Source organism: Triticum dicoccoides, chromosome 6A, assembly GCF_002162155.2.
Source record: "Triticum dicoccoides isolate Atlit2015 ecotype Zavitan chromosome 6A, WEW_v2.0, whole genome shotgun sequence".
Taxonomy (NCBI): Eukaryota; Viridiplantae; Streptophyta; class Magnoliopsida; order Poales; family Poaceae; genus Triticum; species Triticum dicoccoides.
In genome coordinates, this window is record NC_041390.1 from 632,656,578 (window position 1) to 632,681,770 (window position 25,193).

Consider the following 25,193-nt stretch of genomic DNA (forward strand, 5'->3'; position numbering starts at 1 on the left):
CCGTCAATCCTCTAAATTCTTGAGTTCATTTCCATTGAACCAACTGAGGCTCGCATTTTTCCTCGAGAAACATAGCGCATCAGTACAAAACAAGGTATTTATCAACCCATGATTGAAGGAAGACATAAGGCATTTTCGAAATGAACATGGCCTAGAGATTTCTTTCATGAAATACAACCTATGGCCAGTTAGCACTATCTATTGTTGTATCATTCCGTAGTCATAAACCGCACGCAGAATTAACGGGAATGCACATGTCTATCTATTTATGTATCTATCTGCAACGTGTGGTCATGCATATTTGTGGGAAGAAGAGCTGATTGATGCCACTCATAGTGAATATACTGTGAGAATGAGAGCACAATTAAGGCTGAAAGAGATGATATGTCTAATTGATAACCTATGTATACTAGAGAACACAGGCGGGCGTAGAGCAAATGTAGATACGACCAGTACAACACAAACCTAACCATGAGTTTATTTAGCGCACAGGTCGTTGGACATCCCTAGATTTTTCTGGTCATGAGTGGTTTCATTCATCTCGTGGTGTAAAATAAATAGAAACCAAACATCTAGCGGGACTACCATTCTTGTACTGAACAAAGGCATGAAAGAGTATAAAAAACATATGAACAAGGGAGTGAGAAAATTTGACTCCCAAGCTGCGTGGAACCCAAAATTTTCAAAAGGTCAAAATTTTAGTTTGAAAAAAAACCTGTAGAAATATACACACTTACTTAGAGATGGACACTCTACATATGTGTGAAATTTCATGATGAAGTAGGTTTTGATGTGAGCTACACACAAAATCATGTATTGTACTTATATATTGAACAGTAGATGTGCTAGAAATACATGATTTCTTGTATAACTCGAACGAAATGAATTTCATCATGAACCTTTACAATACATCCATATGCATATGTATTTTTTCAGAATTTGTTGGAACTTACAATTTTGATTTTTGAATCTTTAAAAATGTGTGCCCCATATTTCCGATGAACAAAGGGGCTAGCTAGCTAGCACCAGACAAGACAACCATAGCCAGCGATTACCGATGGAGCCTGCTTAACTAGATCATGTATCCATCGATTTAGCACCGCTACGTACCTAATCAAGATGAATGCCATGTTTTCTGTTCGTTTTTCCTCACCGTTAGGCCCTCTTTGGATTGAAGGAATTTCATAGGATTTAAATCCATATGAACTTTACCTATGGGAGCCTTTGGATCATAGGAATGGGTGCATCAAATTCCTAAGGGATCCATTCCTATACCCTCCATTCCATAGGAATCTAAACATGAGCTTAAAGCTCATTTTCATTTATTTTTTCTTTCGAGAAGTCTGGTGTAGTTGCAATCCTCTCTCTATCTCTCTCTACTCTACTCTCTGTCCTCAATCCTCTAAAATTCTTGTGTTCATTTCCTGTGAACCATCCAAAAACACATCTTATAAAATTCCTGTGTTTTGACACCCTGTACGAATTTATAGGACATGGCATGTCTGAGTTCTTGTCACATAAAATTTTAGTTGTCTCACCGACACTGAAGATGGCGATCAACACAACAGTCCAACCAAGGCATGCTGTCAGGGTACGATCTGATTGAGTTCTCTCACATAGCAGCAATTATTTTGTATCTACCTCACCAAAATTATTCAATTTGTAGATGGGATCGATCTGGTGCATGAGAAAAACAAAACTTGAGGCAAAGCATTGGAAATTGTGTCCATCGGCCAGATAGGTGTCATCTCCGGCTGCTGCTGCTGCGCCTCCTGCTGGCCACCGAGGGCCCGCTACGACGAATGCTGGCTGCCCGAGGAGACACCTAGGGCTGGCGGCGGCGGGCCCCCGGGGGCTGCTGCTGCTATGTGTCCTCCGAGGCATGTGAGCAAGACAAGATGGACACAAAATAATGACTAGAGCATCAGTTCATCTTCGTGAAGACGTAAGGCTGACCCAAGCACCACACTAATCATGTACATGTCCTCACGAAATAATGGCCCACTACTCGCTGGTCTGCTGCTCCTGCCATCACCGCCAACCCAAACACCATGCTTCTGCTAGCACCACGGGGATGGGAGATAACAAAATATTTCCGTGTTGTGGTGGAGAAAAATATTCTTTCCATGTTCCTAGTTTATAAATTGACTTAAAACAATCAGGCATGGACATAATTTTTCTTTTTAATGTGATTTTTCCTGAACATGCATGCATAATGTTCCATGTATTCTGTGTGGTGATTAATTATTTTTCTTCACCAAGCTTTGTGGTGCCTCATGTTGATCGTCCTTTTGTTTGCAAGCACGCATGACCATTACCAAAGAAGAACCATGATCCAACTGCTTCATCATGGCTATGTCCTGCTAGAAATAACTTCAGCCATGCTAACATATGTATATAACAGAACTTGTATTTTTGCACAAAAGTCAGCTAGGCCAGTTGATTATCAAGGTTAGCCTTACCTATGAGGTTGCAAGTTTGATTCTCCGCAACACGCCAGTTTTTTAGCTTATTACGGGCGAAAGCACAAATCAACGTGACTTTATTTATTGGGCTTTTTGAGCCCGGGCGCAGGCTCGAGGCTGAGGCCCACGTGAGTGTGAAAATTCTGCAGGCGGGTGGGCGACGGACGAAAAGGATAGACGAGCAAAACACGTACGAAAAACCAGTTTTGGATGAAAAAAGTGAAGAAACAATCCTTCCTTTAATATAGGTATAGAAGAGCTGATAGATGCTACTCCTATTGAATATACTATGAGATTTTTCTGGTCATGAGTGGTTTCATTCATCTAGCGGTGCAATATAACTAAAAACCAAACAACTAGCGAGACTATCATTCTTGTTCTGAAAAAAGGCGGATCAGGTATAAAAAAACATATGAACAAGGGAGTGAGAATATTTGCTCCCCAGCTTGCATGGAAACAAAAAAATTCAAAAGGTCAAATTTTAAGTTTGAAAAAAAACATGTACATGAAATCGTGCTGAGCTCCCCAGCAGTGGGAGGGGAAGGTGATCTCTGACCGTGTGCCTATTGAAGAATGAGCCAGCGACTCAAATATACAGACTTAATTACTTAGAGATATAAACTACTCTACATATGTGTGAAATGTCATGATGAAGAACATTTTGATGTGAGCTACAAACAAAATCATCTACTTGTATAGTGAATAATACATGTGCTAGAAATACATGATTTTTTCTATAGCTCGCATGAAATGCATTTCATCATGACCCTTTACAATTTATCCATATGCATATCTATGTTTTTTTTTCGGAATTTCTTGGAATTTAAAATTTTGATTTTTGAATCTTCAAAAATTTGTACCCCGTAGATGGACAAATGAGATTTCCGAATAAACAAAGGGGCTAGCTAGCTAGCACCAAACAAGACAACCACAAACAGCGATTACCGACGGAGCCTAATTAACTAGACAACATATCCATCGCTTTAGCACCGTTGCTTGCCTAATCAAGATGAATGCCATGTTTTCTGTTTGTTTTTCCTCACCATTAGGCCATCTTTGGATTGAAGGCATTTCGTAGGATTTAAATCCATATGAACCTTTCCTATGGAAGCCTTTGGATCATAGGAATGGGTGCATCAAATTCCTAAGGAATACACTCCTATACCCTCCATTCCATAGGAATCTAAACATGAGCTCAAACCACATTTTTCTCTTTCTTTTGAGAAGTCCAATGTACTTGCTATCTCTCCCTCTACTCTCTGTCCTCGGTCCTCTAAAATTCCTGTGTTCATTTCATGGGAACCATCCAAGAACACATCGTATAAAATTATTGTGTTTTAAAATCATGTAGAGATTTATAGGACATGGCATCTCTATCCTATATGTTTTCCTATTAATTCCTGCGTTTCTAAATTCCTGCAATCCAAAGAAGCCCCTAGTAGTTTCATTCACCCCGCTGCTGTTGCAAAATGAACTGAACCCAATTAAGCAGCTAGGAAAACTAGTGTTCTATAAAACAGCAAAAATCACATAGAGATATGCAATCAATGTCGTCAGTTCTCACACATAGAAACCATTTCAGACATGAAATGAAAAATCACATAGCATGTCTCACATAAAATTTTAGTTGTCTCACCGGAACTGAAGATGGAGAACAGCACAAACAGTCCAACCCAAGGCAGTCAGGGCACAATCGATCTGATTGAGTTCTCTCACATAGCAGAAATTAATTTGTATCTACCGCACCAAGACTGTTCAGTTTGTAGATGGGATCGAAATTCCTGTGTTTTGAAATCCTATAGGAATTTATAGGACATGGCATCTCGATCTGAGGTTTTTCCTATTCCTGTGTTTCTAAATTCCTGCAATCCAGAGAAGCCCTAGTAGTTTCATTCATCCTACTGGTGTTGCAAAATAAACTGAAACCAATTAAGCAGCGAGGAAAACTAGCGTTCTTGTGCTGAAGAAGTAAAAGCATCCATGCATATGAAGAAAACCAAATAGCATCAAACTTCAGGCACATAGCAATCCATGCATCCAACTTTTATTTCAGACAGCCATGATCGAATTGCCCATAATAAAAAGAAATATCACATGGCGATCGATATGCAATTAACCCAGCCATGTCGTCAGTTCTCACACATAGAAATTAAATTAAGCTAAATGGCACCAAACTGCAGGTACCATAGATCCAACCATTTCAGACATAAAAATAAAAATCACATGAAATTTGGTGCATGTCTGAGTTTTTGTCACATAAAATTTAAGTTGTCTCACCGAATCGAACTGAAGGTGGCATGCAGTCAGGGTACTATCTGATTGGTTTCAGTTGTCTCACCATGACTGTTCAATTTGTAGATGGGATTGATCGATCGATATGGTGCAGGAGAAAAACAGAAGTTGAGGCCAAGCAATTGGAAACCGTCTCCAGCGGCCGGCTACGCGGCGCCTCCGGCTGCTGCTCCTCCTGCTGGACCTGGACGTCGACTCAAGCATGTGAGCAAGACAACAAAATGGACACAAAATAATACTGTAGAATGATTCAATCAAGCACCAGTTGGTCTTGGTCGAGCGAACCTGCGCCGTTGGCCGGAGGTGGTGGCGGCGGCGGCGGTGGAACGTAACCGAAGAAGTGCACGACACGGGCGGTAGGGGGTTCGTCCTCGAGCTCCTCTTCGAGCACACGCAGGATCTGGACGAGGGCGTCCAAGTTGGCAACGCCCGAACGGGCGTGGCGAGCCGTGGCGGCGCATGCCTCGCCGGCTCCCTGGGACTGGGCCGGCACCGGCACGGCGAGGAACTCCTCCACGTCGGAGCACACGCCCCCCAGCTCCAACCGCGCCCGGGACAGCCTGCGGACCGCGTTAGCGACGGCGGACTGGACGCCGGCGAACCAGACCGGATAGCAGTCGTGGCGGCTCCTCTGCCGCGTGTCCCGCAGGAAGAAGGCGCGCATCACGCCGGCGGACGGCTCCGAGGCCAGCAGCAGGTCGATGCCCGCCTTCACGTTCACGAGGAGGCCGCGGTTGGGACGCAGGGGCAGGGCGGCGGCGTCCGCGGCGACCGGCCGAGGCTCCTCGCTGCTGAGGGCGGCCACGCGGTCACGGGCGGTGTCGAAGACGTAGCGGCGGAGGAAGCGCCGGACCGGCGCGTCGCTGGCCGAGTAGACGTTGGAGGCGTGGTGGTCAATGGCCCCCTCGAGCTCGTCCGCGGCATGGTCGAGCGTGCGGCGGGCCAGGTCGGCATCGGCGATGATCCAGGCGAGGATGGAGAAGAACTGGTGCCAGATGTGCTCCGCCATGGATTGGCCGCCGGTGGCCGCCGGCTGGCACTCTCAGCTGGCTGCTTGTCGGAAGGGAAGGAAATTAAAGGAGGGACTTTTGCTGGGTTTGAACGCTAGCTAAGGATTTGCTGGGTAATAATAACTTCTTTCCAAAAAAAATTGTTTTGTTTTGTTTTGAGCATTTATTTCCTTCAATAAAAACAACAAATCTTTTACTAAGATTTTGCTGGCTTGCTGGCTAATAACTTCTTTCCGTTTTGGTGCTCATTTATTTCCTTTAATAAAACAACATATTCTAGTTTTCTAAGAAAAATAAATAAATATAAGCACCCAAATCTCCATTACAAAGGTTTGCCAAAAGTATGAATTCATATCCAAAACATAATAAAATTTACATCGAGGTCACTGGACTACCGAACAACCACCAACGTCGCCACTCTCGAACCAACCTAAGTGCCTAACTATGTCGATGGCATCTAGGAAGTCTTCCTGCACGTGCCCTTATAAACCTGCATCGCGAAACTGTAGATTGTTGCTCGTTGAACCCTTGAATGAATCCAAAGAACCAACTGGTACCAAATCTTGTCGTTGTGTATGCACATCAAGAAATCCTAACCTCACCACCCAGATTAGGTGGCAAGGATCTACGACAAAGATCCGTCAAATCCATCCCGACGAACAAACTCAAAGAGGATCGTAGCCCGAAAAACCGACTCAAAGATGAAGCACCACCATCCACCCAGACATCGCACCTACAAGGACTGAAATCTATACCTAATCTCTCCCTAATAATAAAGCACGGATTGAGTCTCCGGGTTCACCGTCACACACTATTTGTAGAAAAGCCCCTGTGATTTTGTGCATTGAACCTGCAATCTATCGTTAATCTGCGAAGAAAAAACGGTTCGCTGGAAAAAAAACACTCGTACGCTTCCGCCTCCCCCCACGACCCTGGCCTTGCCGAGCCAAATCCCCTGGCCGCCGCGGCCGACCTCAACCCGCCCGCCGTCGCGGCCGCACCTCTGCCCGCTCGCCGCTCCTGCCGTGCTCTCGACAGCAGCTTCTGGATCAGGTCAACGCGGCTGCTCGAGAGGCTGGGGACTACGCATCTGCTCAATGCAGAACGGCGGCAGCGGGATCCAGCGGCCGCGGGAGAATGAGGGATCCGGCGCCGCGGGCGAAGTCCTTGCAGCTGGAGGCGGGCCTCCATGGCTGGCAGGGAGAGCTCCAAGGTCATGGCGGGGCTTTCATTTTTCTGGTAGAAAAGAGAGAGGTGCACATGGAGTTTGAGTCAGGTTGATGTAGTGCATTAACCTCGGCTGATCTATCTTGTTCTGAATTCCACTGGTGGTAACTTCACTCGTAAATTTTTGCTGCTCAGGTCTTTGACTTTTTTTTGCTGCTTAGATATTAGACTTGCATCGCTCTGATGCAGAGACCGGGGAACCCCCCTTTTCGAAAAAAAAGATATTGGACTTGCGATTGAAGAACCTGCTGAAGTATTGAGTGGGCTACCTGTAGCGGAAGACGCAGCAAGCGATTGAACCCCTACACTCGCAGTGTTGGACCGATCAATGAGTAGTTATGTAGGTTCTTGGTACACTTGCTGCACCTACTGAAGCGTACAATGGGTAACGACGATCCATTTGCAGCGAGGGGTGCACATCGTCGGTGGTCGCATGGACAACTCCGGCGATTGCCGCGGTGATACCATGCAGAGAGGTGTTATGAAGATGGTAGACTGTATGAAGGAGGCGTACATGACTAGCTGACTCCTTTTTCCGGTGGCTGTTCAGGTTTGATCGGATCAGGGTCAGCAGATCGGCGGCGGCATCCCACAGGATAACTCGACGTACGGGTGTGGCAATCACAACGACATCACGGTATCGTTGGCCAACCTGTTACATTATTAAAATCGGGTATGTCCCACAATATTTTGCTGTGTCTGATCTGCATGTTGACGAACGGTGAATGATACCGTGACCAGGCGAGGAAGAGCGCGCCAATGGATTTTCCTACCCAGGACTTTGTACTGTACTAATATTCAGAAAAATGTTTGTTTGTATCTCTAAAAGGATGATGCCCATATGGACTAAATTTCTCTCTTTTGTAGGTTAAAAAAATGGTCTTCTATGGGTTACAAACCAATGCTTGCTTGCGTACACTCTGGTGCTCCAGTTAAAGATGGAAAGTTATAATGTAATGTGATGAGTAACCATCAGTTGGTGAATAGATTCTCTTATGAATACTACTGTATCTCTCTCATCTCTTATATTGAGTGAACGAACAAAGTGTACAAATGAAGTCACGGTGAGCTGAGCAGAGCAGCTGGTGATCAGATGATTTCGGGTCCCTGCTAGCTATTTCTGATTTTGAAGCTATTCCTCTAGGACAAATGATTACACTACATTACAAGTTGAAAAAGTGTGCAAAGTGGAAGTTAGTACTAAAGCGAATTGCTCCTTTTGATCAGCCAACAAATTTCAATCATAATATTAAAGTTGTAACGCACGTGCCTTTTTTGCTAGTAATAATAAAGGGGCTATTGTTTCTAGCGGTACGTCACGGAAATAGCCCTCAAGGTTGTGAAATATTACCCACCAATGCCATTGGTAAGTGATTACAAACGTTTCATATAGGGGAATCCCCCGCCTGGGCCGGCCCATCCAGTATGGACCTCCTATACTGCACTCCGCACGCAGGGAGAAGGCACAGCGTGTCCGTTTGGGCCAACCCATGTATGGGCGGCCTGTTTTTTAAATTCTGTTTTTATTTTTCCTTTTTCTTTTCCGTTTTCGTTTTTTTTCTACTATGAATAATTTGGGAGTTCAAAAATTAACAAAAAAAGAATTTTAAATAAAATGTTTAATAAATCATAAAATGATTGTGGATTCAAAAATTGTGCGTGATTTTGTAAAAAATTGTTTTCGTATTCAAAAAATGATCGAAAATTTGGAAACAAATGTTCAGGAAATGAAAAAATATTCATGATTTTTTAAAAAGTTCATGTATTGGAAAATGCTAATGAAATTGAACAAAATTTCGCCAATTCAAAAAATGTTCATGGATGGAAAAATATCCTAAAAATTCAAAAAATGTTCATAACTTACAATATAGTTTATTCATTCATAAGATGTTCTCTGATTCAAAAAATTATCATGCATTTCGAAAAATGTTCGTTAAATCCAAAAATATGTTCGTGAATTTCAAAATTTGTTCCGCCTATTTCCAAAAAAATGTTCCTCAATTCTAGAAATGTTCGCCGATTCAATAAAATTGTTTTAAAAAATGTTCACAAATTTTAGAAAAATGTGCAAATAGTATAAAATGTTCATAAATTCAACAAATGTTCTTCTTTTTAGCAGATGTTCAAAAATTTATAACAGTGTTCATGATTTCAAATATATTCACGAGTTCAAAAAAATATTCATGATTTCAAATTATAGTGCATCTTGGTGATGCAGGAAAATGTGGTCATGGCCATTGAAGATTATGAATTATTATTTTTCATTGCAACGCACAACCCTTTTGCTAGTTGCAACTTGTAACCTATGTACTAGCCAGGATAGAGGCACTAGGATTCCCCTCCACACCACCGCCGCCAGAGCGGCAAGCAAAGGCGGCGGAAATTAAGGAGAGGAAGGCTTCGCCCTAGTCGCCTTGCGAGAGGGGGAAGAAAGAGTTCATCTACTAGAGAAGGAGACACTAGCCAAAAACTTTTTACATGCAAGACACCACACCAATCAGGAACCACAGTAATAATTCCTAATCGCCAATATCAGGTCAATTAAGCATATACCATGCATACCTCCTCGCTCTACTACTACTACAACTACAAACCATACCATGCATACATATATATATATATATTCTACAGCAAGCAAGCAAGCAAGCAGGCAATCATCATCCTATCTTACTAGCTACTAGAGCAATAATCTATCTACCTATCGTCCTTGCTCCGCGCTGCCCGGTCCTTCTTGTGCCCGCCCAGGATCCTCGAGATCTGCAGCCCACGGCTGAAGGCCTGGTTGAAGAGCATCCGGGTCTGGAACTCCGACACGAACGGGAACCACGCCAGGAACGCGATCGGGGTGAAGAGCAGCAGCCCCATGATGATCTCGTACCCACGAGCCAGCGCCCGGATCGACCCCCACAGCCCCACGCTCATGATCGCAGGCTTCAGCGCCTGAGCCACCTGCAATCAAACAATCTTCATTGCTATGCTTCTTTCAATATGAACACCTCATCATGTAGCAGGATACACCAGATTAATTAATTACCAGGAGCAGGCCCCATCCTGTGGGCATGAAGGCGAGGATGCAGACAAATATGTCCTGGATCGTCATGTGAGGGATCACTATCAGGATCACGATGGTGGAGATGAACACGATGAAGATGAGCCCCTTGAGCAGCCGGAACACGAGCTGGAACTCGGCGCTGAATTTCCGCCTCCCAACCGACACAGCCTGCGTGCGTGCATAAACAGAGTCAGTCAACAGCCAAACTCGCACAAGAGGACACCCTAATGTCTGTTGTAGCACAAGAGGACAAGCAATGGCCAGCCCTAATCTCTGCCGCGTCACAATTGAGAAGACTGCAGTTAAATGGCCAGGCCACTAGTTAACTTAATGCTCACCTTCATCACCAGCAATATGAAGAAGATGACAACCCATGACAAGCAATACACCTGGAAAGACAGCCCATTCATTAGTCAGTAGGCTTACTAGTAAAACAGAGACTGTAGAACACAATCAAGTCATCATGTTTAGATACATGATAGGCATCATCAGGATAATAAGACCAAGCAGATAAATTACCAGGACGCTCTTGGTGTGTCTGGTTATGTTGAGATGGTAAACAAGCCCATACTGGTAGATGAAGAAGCGCACCGCCAGCACTATCTCAAGAACGGTGCCACGCTTCCCCGAGTATTTAAGGGGCTCGTGCTCTTTTTCCCACCATGACTCCCAGCTTTTGTCTGGCGAAACACCGATACCCCCGCGGTTGCTGATCCACTTGTTCCAGTCGGTCCAGTCGTCCACAATCTTCTGCCACTCGAACCCAGAAGGGTTGAACAGGAACGGCGCAAAGAGCCAGGTGACAACCATGAACCACATGGAGAAGGTGATGAAGATGTACGCGATAGCTCCTCGGTACGACTGCCCGAAGATCTCAAACACGATAAGCAGGATCATCAGCTCAATGCCCTTGACGAAATGGCTCCGTGAGTACAGTCGATAGTTCTCGGCAAATTTGGCGTGGAACACCACGAATCCACGCCCCGTGGCTCTGTACTCGGCTCCTCCGTGGAGCAGCGTCTTTCCGTAGTAGTGAGTCTTGGTTCCGAGGGAGAACGTGAAGAAGACAGACGCTAACTGAAGCTGCATGAGCACAAAGTCGCTCAACGCAGTCCTGAACCCTCTCTCCAGACCGATCTCCATCATCATAGGGAGCGCCATCAAGAAGCCAAGCTGCACAAACGACTGCGAGGCGAGAGCGACCTGGAGAGGGTCGTTGTGTATAAACCTTCTTCCAGTGGCTAGTCCTTCATCAAGCCCACTGAGGACAAGATACAGACGCCCATAGAGAAATACATACACGGTCCATACCGTAATCTGGAAAAAGAACAGCAAAGCTACAGAGGTTAGGAATATTAACCAATTTTTTTCAGAAAGCTGAAAAGTCCAGCAAGGCAAAGGCATCAGTACCATTGTGCTGAAGTAAAAGCCGATGGTAGTGTAGTAGCAGGACAACATTCTGAAGAAATCAAAACGATGCCCAAGTCGGTAGATGTCACGGCTCAGTGTCTGCTCGCCATTACCATACGCTATTTTCGCCTCGAATAGTGAAATCTGGTTGAGACCAACATCTCTTCCCTTGCCAACTTGCATGTATTCATGATGTGTAACGTTTCCTTCACGCAGTGTTGAATTGAATCCTGTCGCAAAGAGACAGGTATTAATTAGCATAACAACATCTTCAAGAACCACACACAGCAACGGCAAAATGTTGACCGCATGCATACCAGCAAATATGTCCTCACTAAGATTAATAATCTTAGATGCTTTGCTTACACCGCCCCTCGTGAGATGGAAAAGTCGATCAAAGATATCAGGATGTCCATAATGAAATCGAACCCTGCACGTGAGAGTGTCCAGGAAAAGAAATCATAAACCAACAATCTTTAAATTTCTTCAAAGAAAGAGGAGTAACACTGCACAGAGTAACACTAACAGAAAGAAACAAAACCAAGAACACAACTCAACCAAATGAACAAAAAAGGAGTACTAAATTGAAATAATCAACAATAACTTGTTACTTGCAGAATTAACGACAAGTTGTAGAAAGAAACATATAGAAAGTAAGTAACTGAACGTAGTAAACCCATGAATGAGATGAACTGCATTGTGATTCAGTCATGATGATTTACCTTAAAGGATTGGCAAGTACACGCTGTCCAATAGTCACAAAACTTGTCTCTTGGTTTGACATGAACCACGCAAGCGAAGAAACACTGCAAAAGCAATCATAACAATATGAGTAATTTTATCCAAGCAAATAGCAACATTGTATGATGAAGTCATACATTAATCACAAATTGAAGGGTGAAGGAGGCAGTCAGAAACGACATATATATACCTGCCAGTGAATATATGTTCTCTTACACCAAGTATTGTTGGATACCTCACACCATCATGTTTCTTGGTAAACTCTTGCAGCAGGTTTCTCATTTTCAATGTCTCCTCCATATAATGCTCCTGTCATGTCATAGCATCACACCATGACTAAATGGCCCAAAAAATACTAGCTAGCAGCACAAGAAGCACAAATGACGCATATATACCTGATTCATGTCTATGGTTTGTAGGCCTTCACCTCGAGTAAAAATTATCGCATGGTTCTGATTTTCTGGTTTGCCTTCACCCAACATTGCATTGCCCGGAAGTTTTATCCTGTAAATGTCCTATTACACAACAAAATGACACAAGGTAAGCAAGTTTATATCGAATCGGCACGGGTGAGATCACGAAATGCACCTGTTTCAAATATAGGGATGATTATTAAAACCATTTCATTTCACAGTACCTGATCGAGTTTCTGACCAGGATCATCAGGCTTAGTTACTGCCGCCTTCACCAACGCTGAGTAGTAAACCTTCTCTATCTTCTTGCTCCTATCTTTGCTTGCCTCCCCCTCTTTGCTTGTCTCCTCGACTTCGTCAATATAGGCAACCCGAAGTGATGGATAACTGGCAAATAAACAAGCCTTTTCAATCATTGATGACATGCATAGAATGTATTGCAATGATCAAAACAGAGGCGGTGTGTCCAAACCAGATTAGAACCCAGTGAATTGATACAACGCCTGAAAAACTTTCTTGTGTGCACGCTCATGGAAGATCAGCAAAACTATAAAAACTGCCAAATGCACTAATAGTTGTATCCTAAGAGGCTAATACAATCCCATGACCTAACACAACTTTCTACGGTTGAACTACAGATCATAATCTATTCTTCCGCGTAACAGTTTGCAAGGAGATATATTCTAGTTTTGACGTGTCAGAGAAAGGAATCAGACATCCAACATATTCAAGAAAATGAAGTGATAAAATATAAATGGAACGTTCGGCAAGGAACTATTATCGCAATACCCTCTATAGAACTTTATATTCTTGAATAAAGACTTACGTTGTCATCAGCCTCAGAATATCCTGCGCACGTTGATCACCAGAACGTTTCTGGATACCGTATGACTGGCATGATACAACGTATGTAAACTTCATGTCGGCTACAGCTTTGGACTGAGTTAATAAGTGTGATTCCTCAGATAGTATATCTGCAGCCCTGAAGCCTTCCATAAGATCTGAGGAAAGCAGGCAAATTAGTTGATACATCATCATACTGTGTTCCGAAAAATCACAATCAGGAAACAGGCTCGGTCGCATAGAAATACCATTCTCTGGGGCCATATCAAGACAAGACTGAAGCACCAAAGCTTGTCGGTAGTACATCATCCCTCTTACTGTAAGATTGAGCAAGCATTACTACTGAAGGAAAGAAATATCGAGCCATGATACCAATGCATTTTTTTTCTTTTTTGGAAAAGTATAGTGCCTATGAGAGAAGAGGCAAAGGGGATACCAGTTCGCGTCAAAGTTTGGCCCCTGTATGATGCCCAAAGGCGAAGCTCATCTTCCGTTTGTTCAGTCTCACGGAGTTCCTCTTCATTCTTGCAGTCCACCCTTTCAAGAAAGTTTTTCCACTCATCTGCAAGGAGAGGCAAACATGAGTTTCGTGTCCGGGGACTGGAGTTACTAGGATATGCCGACTCGATGGATGGGATGTACCTGGGTAGATTTTTTGCAGGTAAAAAAGGATAGAAACCCCATCCTCGTTCTCCTCCTCTAGTGCTTGTGAGGAGAAAAGGACGTCTTCTTTGTAATAGGGAGTCAAGACACTGCAGTACACAAGTTGCCCCGTAAAGAAGCAGCAAGCCAACTATTCATTAGGATACCATTCTTACCCCTATTAACATGAGCTGGAAACAGAATTTGGAAAGGGCAGTTCTAGATGAAATGCAGTTCTACGTCGAGTTATACTACTAGCATAACGGTGCATGCATTTTGTTTAGGGAGTAACAGAAGTGTGAATATTTACATATATGAAGGCAAAGAAGCAAAACTCCATGGAATGAATGATGCTTGGTTATCCATAAAATACACAAGGAAGCTAATCCAGTACACGATGATTCAAGCATAGAATAGAATACATCATACACATAAATTCTAGAGAGAAGAAAAACTTACGAGAAGGGCAGCATATTGCGCACTTTTGGAGCTTTTGGCATGTCCATAAAAAGAGAATTAGCAAAGAAAGATATCCGCCTTCTAGCATCCAGGTTTGTAGGAACATCCATAGCAGACTCCTTCACTGTGAGCAGAAGGTGAAGCCTTTTTATCTGAAGCCAAGAACATGAGCAACAGTCTTAGAAGCTTATCTTTATTTTTCAAATATATATAAATGTCCCTAGTTCAATCAAACAACGATAAATAAATAAAAATATCTGAAATATAACCTTTTCCTTCCAGGCATCTGATGCCTTGACAGGAAATTCAATAGCTTTAGTGAACAACTGTTCCTGTTCCTGTTGATCAAGTGGTGTGATCCCTTCGTGTTTTCTATTATTTCCACCATGTACCGGTTCTAGTAGCCTGATCAAGAGATAGCAATACTACATATAAGAAGTAACGAAAGACAACGCAACAACCAAGAATCTAAAGCATGTGATTTCCCACTGAGTGGGAAAAGACCATTCTGCAGTAGAATGATGATAAGTTAGGTCTCTCACTCGGTGAGTTGTTCTTCCATTATATCCCTTGTTACCACCTCGAGCATATCCTGGAATAAAATGATGACCTGACCCCGGTCATCTTTGTCATTCTTTTGCTGCATGGAATTAAGAATTAAGAAGGATTAGGAGGTGGCATACACATTCAACATGACCCGGACCATGCATGATGACTAATTCTATATATACCAGTATCACAAGCAGCTCAATAAACTTCTTGCTCAGGGTAGGTAAGTTACTCATGTGCAGATCCCTTATCAGAGTATCGTCTGCTACGAGATCATCCACCACTTTAAAAATCTTTTGGATGACACTGAAAATATATATCATGAAGTTTGTTAATAAGAACAAAAAACAATCAAGACTTGGTACTTTTAAAGAAGTGAGGAGAATGTAGAACATACTCTCGCTCCCGTACACCAACCACTAAAGCATATATTATGTTTTTGAATGAAGCATAGCATTCCTTGATGGCGTAAGTGAAATATGGATCTGAATTCATCCGTTTCTTTAGATCGCGGTCTTTTCCTCCACTGTCTGCTGCCATATCCAATGCTATTGGAATCTGAAATGCAGTTAATAAAATAAAATGAAACGACGATGCCTCATTCCACCAAAATAACAGCAGGAGTTGAATGAGAATATGTACCTTGCTAGCAAGCAGGAATGGTGGCCACTGGATCATATCCATTTCACGATCTTTGCAGTATGGAACAAGTAACAAGTCCTTCTCCCTGACCAGAACGCAACAAACAACAGATCAGCAGGAATCAGAAGGACAGTCAATATGTAAAAATAGATATCAGATGCCGCACCTGTTATCTATCAAGTCTTCCTGGCGGAAGCTTGTGATGATCAGATTCCATATCTGAGCAAATCTTGCAGCTATTTTGTCTTCTTCTTTGCCATCTCCAGGTTTCTAGAGTAACTTAAGCGTGTTAGATGAGAAGACAAAATAAAACAAGAACATAAATGCATTCTCGTAGAAGGGATCTACACCTAATGTGCTCTCCATTAATATGTGAAAATAAAAAGAAAATCCACACCTGAGAAGGTTTACTGGAGAAAGCGGAACGGAATCCTCTCCTCTTTGAGTCATTTGGAATCAAGTGATCGTTGAAAGCCTTCGGCAAAGATTCGAAGCGAGATCTTAACATTCCCAAGGTTCGTATCTGATTTAGTAACACCAACAACATTACACTCTGTAAGTTGCTTTGTTCCATTGTACAAAAAATTCACAGCACAATCAAATCCAGAAATAATGAGTAACAAGCGATGCTCATAAAAATTTGGAAATTTAACAAGTTTTAATTAAAGAACAACTTTACATACTGACCCATCCCTAAAAGGTCAATCTACAGAACAGCGAGTGGAAGGTGTTGGTCGGTATTACTAACCTCACCAAGACGACGACATGCCCCATAGATACCACCAACTAATGTCGAGAAAATTGCATACCATATTTGGGTATCCATGAAATACACCTGAACCAATAAACCAAGGTAGGTCAAAATAGGATGAACAACTTCTGTTCTACACAATGAAGAGGACAGAAGGCATACAAGAATGATAGGAGCCCAAAGTGCAATGACGACACCGATGTTGTTCTTTGCTGCAGATAAAACCAAAAATAAGAACATGTTCGGGCTCAACCAGGTTAGAGAGAGGGGGGGGAGACTGACCATGTGGGAAGAACTCGTGCCACTGAAATGTTGTTATTGGCACCTTCATTATATCTTTTGTTGGTTGAACAAGTGGCCTGATCTGCAGGCCGGGCATATGACAAGATGAGCAACCAAACTATGATTTCATAATAACCAAAGGAAACAGCTAGGAAAATTAACTGGATAACCCTTAACCAGCAAAAGTGTACTTATGAGTAGTGGGGAACGTCGTAGGTTTCTATAAATAGCCCTCAAGACATTAATGGGACAAAACTTCCGTTGAAATGGCTAGCAATAGTTTGATGCAAAATTATACAACATATGGTGGTGGAATCAGTTAAGAATAATACCTCCACGTAGAAGCTCACTACCAATTTTGTGGCCAAAAGAATGACCCAGAACATTGTATACCTAGAAGAACAACAATCCTCAGAAAGAGCACATGCAATGGTAATTCATAAAGAATAACAAACGCTTAAACAGGCAAACATACTTGAAAAGGGAGAATGCACCTTCATGCATTCCTCTGCCAACGAATAAGCGAGGCTGTACAATGTTTTACATCTTATTATAAACAGGGTGTCAAGAATCAACAACTTGAAGAAAACTACCAAAGCAAAATTACCTGTGACCACCACATTATGAGGGCTACAACTTTAAGATTTGACTTCTCAAGGAATCTCCTCAGGATAGGAAAAATGAATAACGTAGCCGCCAGCATATTTGGTGACAAATATATCACAACAGCCAAGATGTATAACGATGGCTGGTTCCGGCCGTCACCAAACCAGCTTTTGATTGTTCTATTGAGTCCAGTGGGATTGTCTGAGGTGTATGCGTAAGTCACTGGTAAAATTACAACCCATGCAGCTCCTGATAGTAATTTCAAGATGTACCGGAGTTTAACAGCAAGAGACATGCTTTTTCTTGCTTTCCAGCTCAAGACAATGTCCAGAATTGCTGCATTAAAATATATTTAGTAAACCTAACCAATGATAAACATTGCCTAGTGTGTACAAAAAGAACAACCAACATGCTTACACGGTTTCATGCTTAGAATAATATGTTCAGAAAAATAAAATGAACGAGTCAATCAAATTACACAGGTATTTTCATCGAGCTTTGGTACAGCTCAAGACAATGTCCATAATTGCTGCATTAAAATATATTTATGAACCTAACCAATGGTAGCAATGTTCGGTGTTCCAGTTTGTACCAAACCAACAACCACCATGTTCCTCTGGTTTCATGCTAAGAATATTATGTTCAGGAAAACTAAACGTCGAGTAAAATCAAGTTGAACAGAAGTACTTTCATCGAGCTTTGGTACGGAATACAGACCATACACTTAATACTTTGGCTACAATATTACTGTTTGTAGACCCGCAAAAGCTACTGTTGTTCAGAATTTATAAGCTAATTGTGGTCATGTAGGTTTCGGGTAAATGGAGAAGATAACCATTCAGACTATCAAAATCAATATCATGTGTAACCATGCTGATAATTAATGGGATGTGGACACAACAAAGACACGTAACCAAGAAAAGACGAATGTGCATACCATAATATTAGGATAGGAAGGAGGGGAGGTGGGGTATTATCAACATACCTTGGCCCATTTTCATTACTGCAGCAGTTATAAATATGCTCAAAACTTGTTTGAACACTCCTGCATCAAAGATGTCACCTGGCGTGCCACCATTCCAAGCAACTATAACCATGGCCTGAGTGAACAAGAAAACCAACAGAAAAAAGTTCATCTCAAGTAAACAGAAAACATCCAAAAGTGCAGTCGAAAGAAGAAGAGCAACACGAAGGTGGGAAATCACAATTAACCTGTAAGGATAAAATTAAGAAGCTCCACATCCTGTTAAAGCTACGGAAGATGTGCCAAAATGACCGTATTTCAACAAAGTTGACTTTTCCCATCCAATGGTCATTACCAGCTGGTCTGTGCTCCTGCAGCAGAATAAGAAATATCAATACCGAAAGAGACTATGAATATTAAACTGCAAAAAATTTAGCTTATTTTTTTTCCTATCAGACAGTTGAATACATTTATTTTGTTACTAGTGAATGGTTTATTTGAAGATTAAATAAGGTACCTGATTGCTACCAACTTTCTTACACTGAGATGCTAGTACTAAGCCAAATCTACTCATTTGCATGAGGGTAATGCAAGTACATTCATATTGAAATGAACTTACTCCATTCGTCTGATCTCGAGCATTGAGAACAAAATTTGGAGTCTTGAAAAAATCAGCATCAGCCCTCATAGGCCATCCTAACCGAAAACAATCTCTTGACCTGTAAGCAATGTAAAAATAATTGTATGGGTGTCCTCCAAAACTGGCTCGGGAAATTACAAGGGAGATAACAAATTGTGCTCCTATCAGCTTACCAAAAGTACTCATTGAGATCATCATAATTTCTCCAATGTGAGTGTTTTGATTTCATTGTCTTGCTCCTATCAGCTTCCTGTGTAAAAAAACCCAAAGGACATAACTTAATTGTGCTTGGAATTAAAACATGAGAATGGAAATAAAGAAATATACCATCTCTATGATTTTATAAATTGGGGTCACAACTTTCTTCAGGAAGGCTTCTTCGGCACCACCATAGGCTGGTTTAACATTTTCACCAGTTGTTGGGCTCACATTTCCAGCCAACATGCCATACAATTCAAAAGCCATCTGCAGCGGAACAACAACAGAACACAACAATCACTTGCCAATAATCATCCCATCGCAAGAGCTATGGCCTAAAAATACAGCGATGCCCCAAGCCAATCAATCACATTTCCCCCGGCATGTCCATGAACACAACTTGTACTGCACAGAAATATAATGTACTAACCTAAACTTTCCGCCCATTTACAATGGTCCAAAATACTAGGAGGGTGAGAAAAGGGCCAAGACAAAAATAGGGATCATTTTAGAACTTCCTTGATCGGTGTTTACTGGATCACCTCAGTAGGAACTTACATTTTGCTTAAATTATCGTGTAAACAACATTGTATGATACTGCAGTGCTTAGAACATGCATTATGCAGCCAAATTATCGAAGACTTTTCACCTCAACAGTCCTGGCTACTGGAAAAAACAGTGGAGCCATGCACGTAGAGAGAGAGACTGATTCAAGAGAAACTCTTTACCCAATGGCGTACTAGCATACTTTGTAGGTAAGCTCCGTCCTGATTCGAGAGAGACTGTTCTTTTTAACTCAAAGTTTTGCAGGTAAGTCCTCATGCCTAAGGTAACTCACGCCCAACATATACTTTCTGGAAAATGTAAGTGAACAGAATGTGGCTCCTCAGAAGATGCCACCAGATTTGTGAAGGTTCAAGTCAGAAAAGATAGGGTGTTTAGCAAGGTTTACGAGTCGACAAGTCGACGAGTCGTTCTGAGGTAGAGACTCATAGACTAATCGAGACTAGTCTAGACTAGTGCTAGACTAGTCGACATGGTACTGTAGTACTCAGCTACTAATACCTAGTGGTAGTATGTAGTATATACTAAGTTACTAACAGTACAGTATGCAATAAAACCAGCCACTGTCTAAATCATTGAGCTATGCAGTGTTCTGGGCCCAAGTGGGTATGGAATAGGACCAGCCACTGTCTAAATACTAGCCCAGCACCACGCATCACCCCCCAGCTGGCCCATTTGGGCCCAGATGGCCAGCCTACTTAGCCCCCAGCCACTGGAACCCTAGCTCCCGACCTCTCCAATCGCCGCCGCCAGCGCCATCACGCACGAGAGCACGCGTGCACGCGACCCGCGCCTCCTGCCGCCTTCCGCCGGTCCCGGCCGCTGCCGCCGCGGGCCCGCCGACCACCACCATGCCTCCTCCTTTCCTCTCCTCTCTCTCTCTTCCTTCTCTCCCGTCTCAAGGCCGCGTGCCCCTACGGGTCACGGCCATGGCCGCCGCCTGAGCACAAGCTCCAGCCGGCCGCCGCACCTGGCTGCGCCATCCGCCGTCCCTGCGGTGGGTGGCGGCGGCGGCGGCAGGGCAGTGGGTGCTGGCGGCGCCTCGTCCCAGCTGAGGCAGCTCTCTTTTTTGAGTCGCTCGACTCATATATGTCGACTAGTCCAGACTAGTCGTCGACTAGTCCATCCACGGCTCGACTCGTATTTGTAGTCTACACGAGAAAATGAGTCGACATCCACTCTGCGACTCGTAGACTAGTCGAGCGACTAGTCTAGACTAGTCGTTCGACTCGTAATCACTGGTGTTTAGTTTCAGCCCAAGCTTGCCCTACCAAAATATTGGTCATGGTTTTGCCTGCCCATGAGTTGGCTAATGTTGGCAAGAAAAATGTGCTAGTGTACGAAAGGTCATTGTCATACCAAACAATTGGTGACCATCCAAACAAAGACCGAAACTTTCGGTCACCTACATAAAAACTGGTAGCGTACATTTTTGGCAACTATCCAGACATACCCAAATAGCATAGTATCATTTGCATCGTTTCCGTGTTAACCAGAAAATCACATTATGACCTTGAACTAAGAGTTTAAGACCCAGTTTGCCAGCTCAGTAAATAGATCATGTGTTTAATTTGACAAGAAAAGGAATTGAACATACATGATGATAGATGTAGCAAAGACACTCTGGCATAAATCGCAAGTTAGCTGCCTCGCCCCATATGAGCAGATAAAGGCCCATATAGAGAAGCTTCCGCTGTTGTACTTCTTGTTGAATTGTCGGCAGCCTAGAAAGATAATGATCAATTATAATTAGTGGACCACGCGACTATGAAGAGCTTATGATTGCAGGCTTGAATTAATTAAATCAAATAATCATGGTTAACTTCCAAATTTTCCACTGGAGATTGAACATCATACCACAAGCTGCTTTTGCGGCCAAGGTATTTGCACCATCTTTTGTAGTTCTTGAAGAGCTTCTTCATTACTATATCTAGCGCATGGTCGTCTAACTGAAAATTTTCACCAGAAAAGAAACAAGTAAATGACATTACTACTCGAGGATCCATGTGCGCACATCTCACATGAATGCAGGTCGGGAAATGCACTACCTTTGATTGCTGGTCAGGCTTGGACATCTCCCTTATATGCACGTTGGCAAGCAAGAGTATGAGATGCTCTCGTTGATTGGACACGTTATCTTTCTGCAGAGTGGTTGTTGGAGTTAGAGAGCATTGATGTATCAGATCTCACAAATGAAATCATCGGTACAAAAATGTTTGACATGAAAGCAAAAGTCTCGCAAGAAATAAGATATGAAAACAAAAGGTAGGCAGTAGCCATGTTGTCATAACCTGAAACCCAAACAGTGCCTGAAGCCACTCAAGAAGGTCCGCATCATCCTTCTTTTCGTGGTCCTTGGGCCATGGCAGACCCCTTGTGTTACGAAGAGCGTGAAAAGAGGCTTGGATCTACATGTAAGAATGGGAAGCAGCGCATAAGCCCTAGTGTAATCATCTCGACATCTCGCCAGAGTATGATAAGCTCGCAGTGAATTCGGGATGGGAATCAGGATGGATGGGAACCTCAGGGTATCGCATAATAGCCTGGTTAGCAGCACTGTCAGGGTCGAGCGGGAGGATATTGTAAGGAAGATACAGCTTCTTCTTCTCCTCGACTTGGTTGTGCGTCTCCAAAATCTGCAACAATCAACAACCACAGCAGGGAGGTGAAACCCATTTTTGTTTTTCTGGACAACAACAGTAGCAGTGGGTTCTTTCTTTTTTGTGAGGAAACATGAAAGGTGCATTGTGTCAAACAAAAGAACAGAGAAGGTTCCAATGTTTTGTGCTAGAACTTACCGCTTGATCGACTTCGATTTTCTGTGAGACATTGACGGCCTTCAGGACCTCGAACAGGACAGCCGCGGTCTGATACGCCTTTGTCAGCTGGGCACTGAGAAATCAGAAAAGCAGAGCAGGCATCAGGCAAGCCATAGATGAGTGAGCCAGCAGCATTATATTAGATTAGAAAAGAGGATGGGTTGGTTGGTCTGACCGGTCAGCTTTATCGGCGGCATTCTGGAGCGCCTGGATGTACTTTTTGTAGTAGTGCTGGTAGAAACTCTGCATTTCGCGGGCATCGCTCTGCTTAACCCTCCCCTTCAACGTGGGGTCGTTTTCCTGAGGAAAGAAGCGTGTGCATGACAAGGAAGTGAAGCAGTTAATACGGTATGTATACGTTGGATGTCATGCAATTAAGTTACTGCTGGGGTAAAACAAATGACCACTAGCCTCTGTATGCAGTTAATATGGTAAGATTTGGAAGCTATAAATAGAAGACAGCGCAGGAAAGAGCAGAAACGGAATGCAATCAAATATGCTGCAAGTTTAAATCTTGTGCAAGGAGGAGGGAAATGCGTATGTAGGCAGGCACATGTACGTACCCTTTCGAGCCTCTGGAGGAGCGCGGTCTTGAACTGGCGGACACCACGGCCGCTGGAGGTGGGGTCGAGTCGATGGGCCTTCTCGAAGGCGTAGAATCGACCTAGCAGGCAATAGACAGAGTCAATTGTGTGGGTGAGGCAAGAAAACTGTTGGTAACCTATACAGCATCTAGAGAATTATGTGCACTTGACTTGAGTTGGAGTTAATAAACTTGATAGGCTGTCAATGGCAGCAAGACACTAGTACTAGGACTAGTCTTGTACTCCCTCCGTTCCGAATTACTTGTCTTAGATTTGTCTAGATACGGAGGTATCTAGCACTAAAATGAGTCTAGATACATCCGTATCTAGACAAATCCAAGACAAGTAATTCGGAACGGAGGGAGTAGCACTTGAGGAGGAAGAATACAATACAGTGCTACACAGATACAAAGTAGTAGTAATAGAATACAAACAAGTTACAAAGTGGACTAGTAGCAGAAGGGACCTATGTAGCACCCAAGCAAAGACCAAGAGACATACATACTGCTATTAAATTGTTGGTATGGGTGAGACAAGGGAGCAGGTGGTGCTCTCTGCTCTGCTCTGCTAGAGAGATTGGGAATTATGGGCACTCAGAGTCAGAGGGAATAATAAATTAACTAAGAGAGTGGACTGTCACTGGGACTAGTCTTGTAAGTACGTACTAGGAGTTGAGCAAGAAGAATAAAGTATATATAATACACAGGCAAGGCAGACTTTGTAGTAACAATAGAATACAGGAGCACCCAGTAGTAATTAACAAAGAGAGAGCCTTTCTTGGTAGAGTAACAAGCAAGCAGTAATAATAATTAACAACTCCTCTGCTTTGGTGCCTTCCTTCCTTGCTTGCTTGCTTGCTTGTAACAGTAACAGTAATTAACAAAGAGAGGAGAGCAGAGCAGAGCAGAGGAAGGATGGATGAATGTGGTTGCTTACATAGGTATGCGACTCTGGGGTTGCTGGCCTCCACCTCGTTGGCGACACGGAGGATGGGGGCGATCTCCACCAGCGAGGAGGGCACTACCTCGCTGTCGAAGATGGACTCGCCCAGGTTCCCCGCCGTCTGCGTCCGCAGGATCCTCCTGCCGCCTCCGGACGCCGGGGTGGAAGCCGCGCCCGACGAGGAGGGCTCCCCGCCGCCGCCGCCGCCTGGGCCGGGGCCCGCGCCCGGCCGCCTCCCGGAGGAGGAGGCCATCCCGCCCGCGGCCGACGGCCGGGAGGGAAGAAGGAAAGGACGGAACTTTCTCGCTCAACAAGGTTTCTTGCTTTTTCACCCTGGCTTGCCTTGCCTTGGCTTGGCTTGGCTTGATTTCGGCCGGAGGGGGAGGAGGCAAACCCTAGATCGACCGATCCATGGATTTGGATTTGGATTTGGACTTGGGTTTGGGGGAAGGGATTGATGTCGAGGTGTAGCGGCAGTGAAGAGAAGAGCAAAAGCAGGGAGGGAGGCAGTGGGGTTTGGGGAAAGCAAAGCATAGCAGAGCTGATATTCTTTTCGCTGCTTTTTCTTCGTATAGTATATACTCCCTCTGTCTGTAAACTAATATAAGAGCGTTTAGATCACTACTTTAGTGATCTAAACACCAGTCTTTAGGAGGATAAGATGGACAAGACTCTTGTGTTGGCGGAGTGGAGAAGAAAGGGGGCTAAAATTAAATCTGTCTAAATTATGCTAAAACACCAGAGAGGAGTCGGTAAAGTTTACCATGTCGCACTGTAGCAGCCAGCATAATGGAATGGAATGGAATGTTGTGGGGACGCCTTTTGACTTTATAAACCTCGATTCTCCACAGTACATTATACTAGAATAATACAATCATGATAGTACACTAAAGTACCAGCGATGGTTGATACTAGTATACTACATGTAGTGGTGGCGTAAAGCGGCTGCATGAGACCACACCCCAAAACAAGAGAATGTCAGGGGAAAAGGCCAGGGGAGAAAGTCGTGTCTTGTGTTGGGCCCTTCCCTTTTGTGCTTTACTTTCGGTGCTCCATCTACTCAGCATCATCATCGTCGATTCCTATCTATCACATGTC

At 43.5% G+C, this 25,193-nt stretch overlaps 1 protein-coding gene across 2 annotated transcripts; it reads right to left on the bottom strand.

Moving 5' to 3' along the window:
* Positions 1-9,436: 9,436 nt before the first annotated feature.
* LOC119318733 (callose synthase 3-like) lies at positions 9,437-24,625 on the bottom strand. Of its 2 annotated transcripts, XM_037593326.1 has the most exons (42): positions 24,090-24,624; positions 23,133-23,233; positions 22,745-22,869; positions 22,549-22,642; positions 22,273-22,386; positions 22,042-22,158; positions 21,799-21,891; positions 21,608-21,699; positions 21,348-21,474; positions 19,316-19,453; positions 19,162-19,238; positions 18,968-19,067; positions 18,597-18,719; positions 18,370-18,484; positions 17,386-17,720; positions 17,254-17,306; positions 17,111-17,171; positions 16,779-16,860; positions 16,659-16,708; positions 16,494-16,580; positions 16,143-16,268; positions 15,912-16,015; positions 15,746-15,830; positions 15,501-15,661; positions 15,286-15,409; positions 15,097-15,194; positions 14,824-14,959; positions 14,555-14,706; positions 14,096-14,205; positions 13,890-14,015; positions 13,702-13,770; positions 13,437-13,611; positions 12,835-12,997; positions 12,593-12,712; positions 12,388-12,506; positions 12,179-12,262; positions 11,774-11,886; positions 11,457-11,686; positions 10,566-11,363; positions 10,385-10,435; positions 10,029-10,214; positions 9,437-9,943 (listed from the first exon to the last, which is right to left on the bottom strand). In XM_037593326.1, exons 1-42 carry the CDS (start codon positions 24,346-24,348, stop codon positions 9,689-9,691), a joined length of 5,928 nt encoding a protein of 1,975 aa, XP_037449223.1. In that variant the 5' UTR covers positions 24,349-24,624; the 3' UTR covers positions 9,437-9,688. The 2 variants fall into 2 exon arrangements, with proteins under 2 accessions (XP_037449223.1, XP_037449222.1); XM_037593325.1 differs by having other exon boundaries at positions 21,608-21,891; positions 24,090-24,625.
* Positions 24,626-25,193: the final 568 nt, after the last annotated feature.

Bases quoted from the DNA above. Each gene is read 5' to 3' on its own strand.
- LOC119318733 (XM_037593325.1), bottom strand. From the start codon at position 24,348: ATGGCCTCCTCCTCCGGGAGGCGGCCGGGCGCGGGCCCCGGCCCAGGC. The intron at 17,307-17,385 runs GTAATTTTGCTT...AACATTGTACAG, and splicing joins TCATAATGTGGTGGTCACAG to CCTCGCTTATTCGTTGGCAG. The intron at 14,960-15,096 runs GTGAGAGACCTA...TCTCTTGATCAG, and splicing joins ATGGAAGAACAACTCACCGA to GCTACTAGAACCGGTACATG.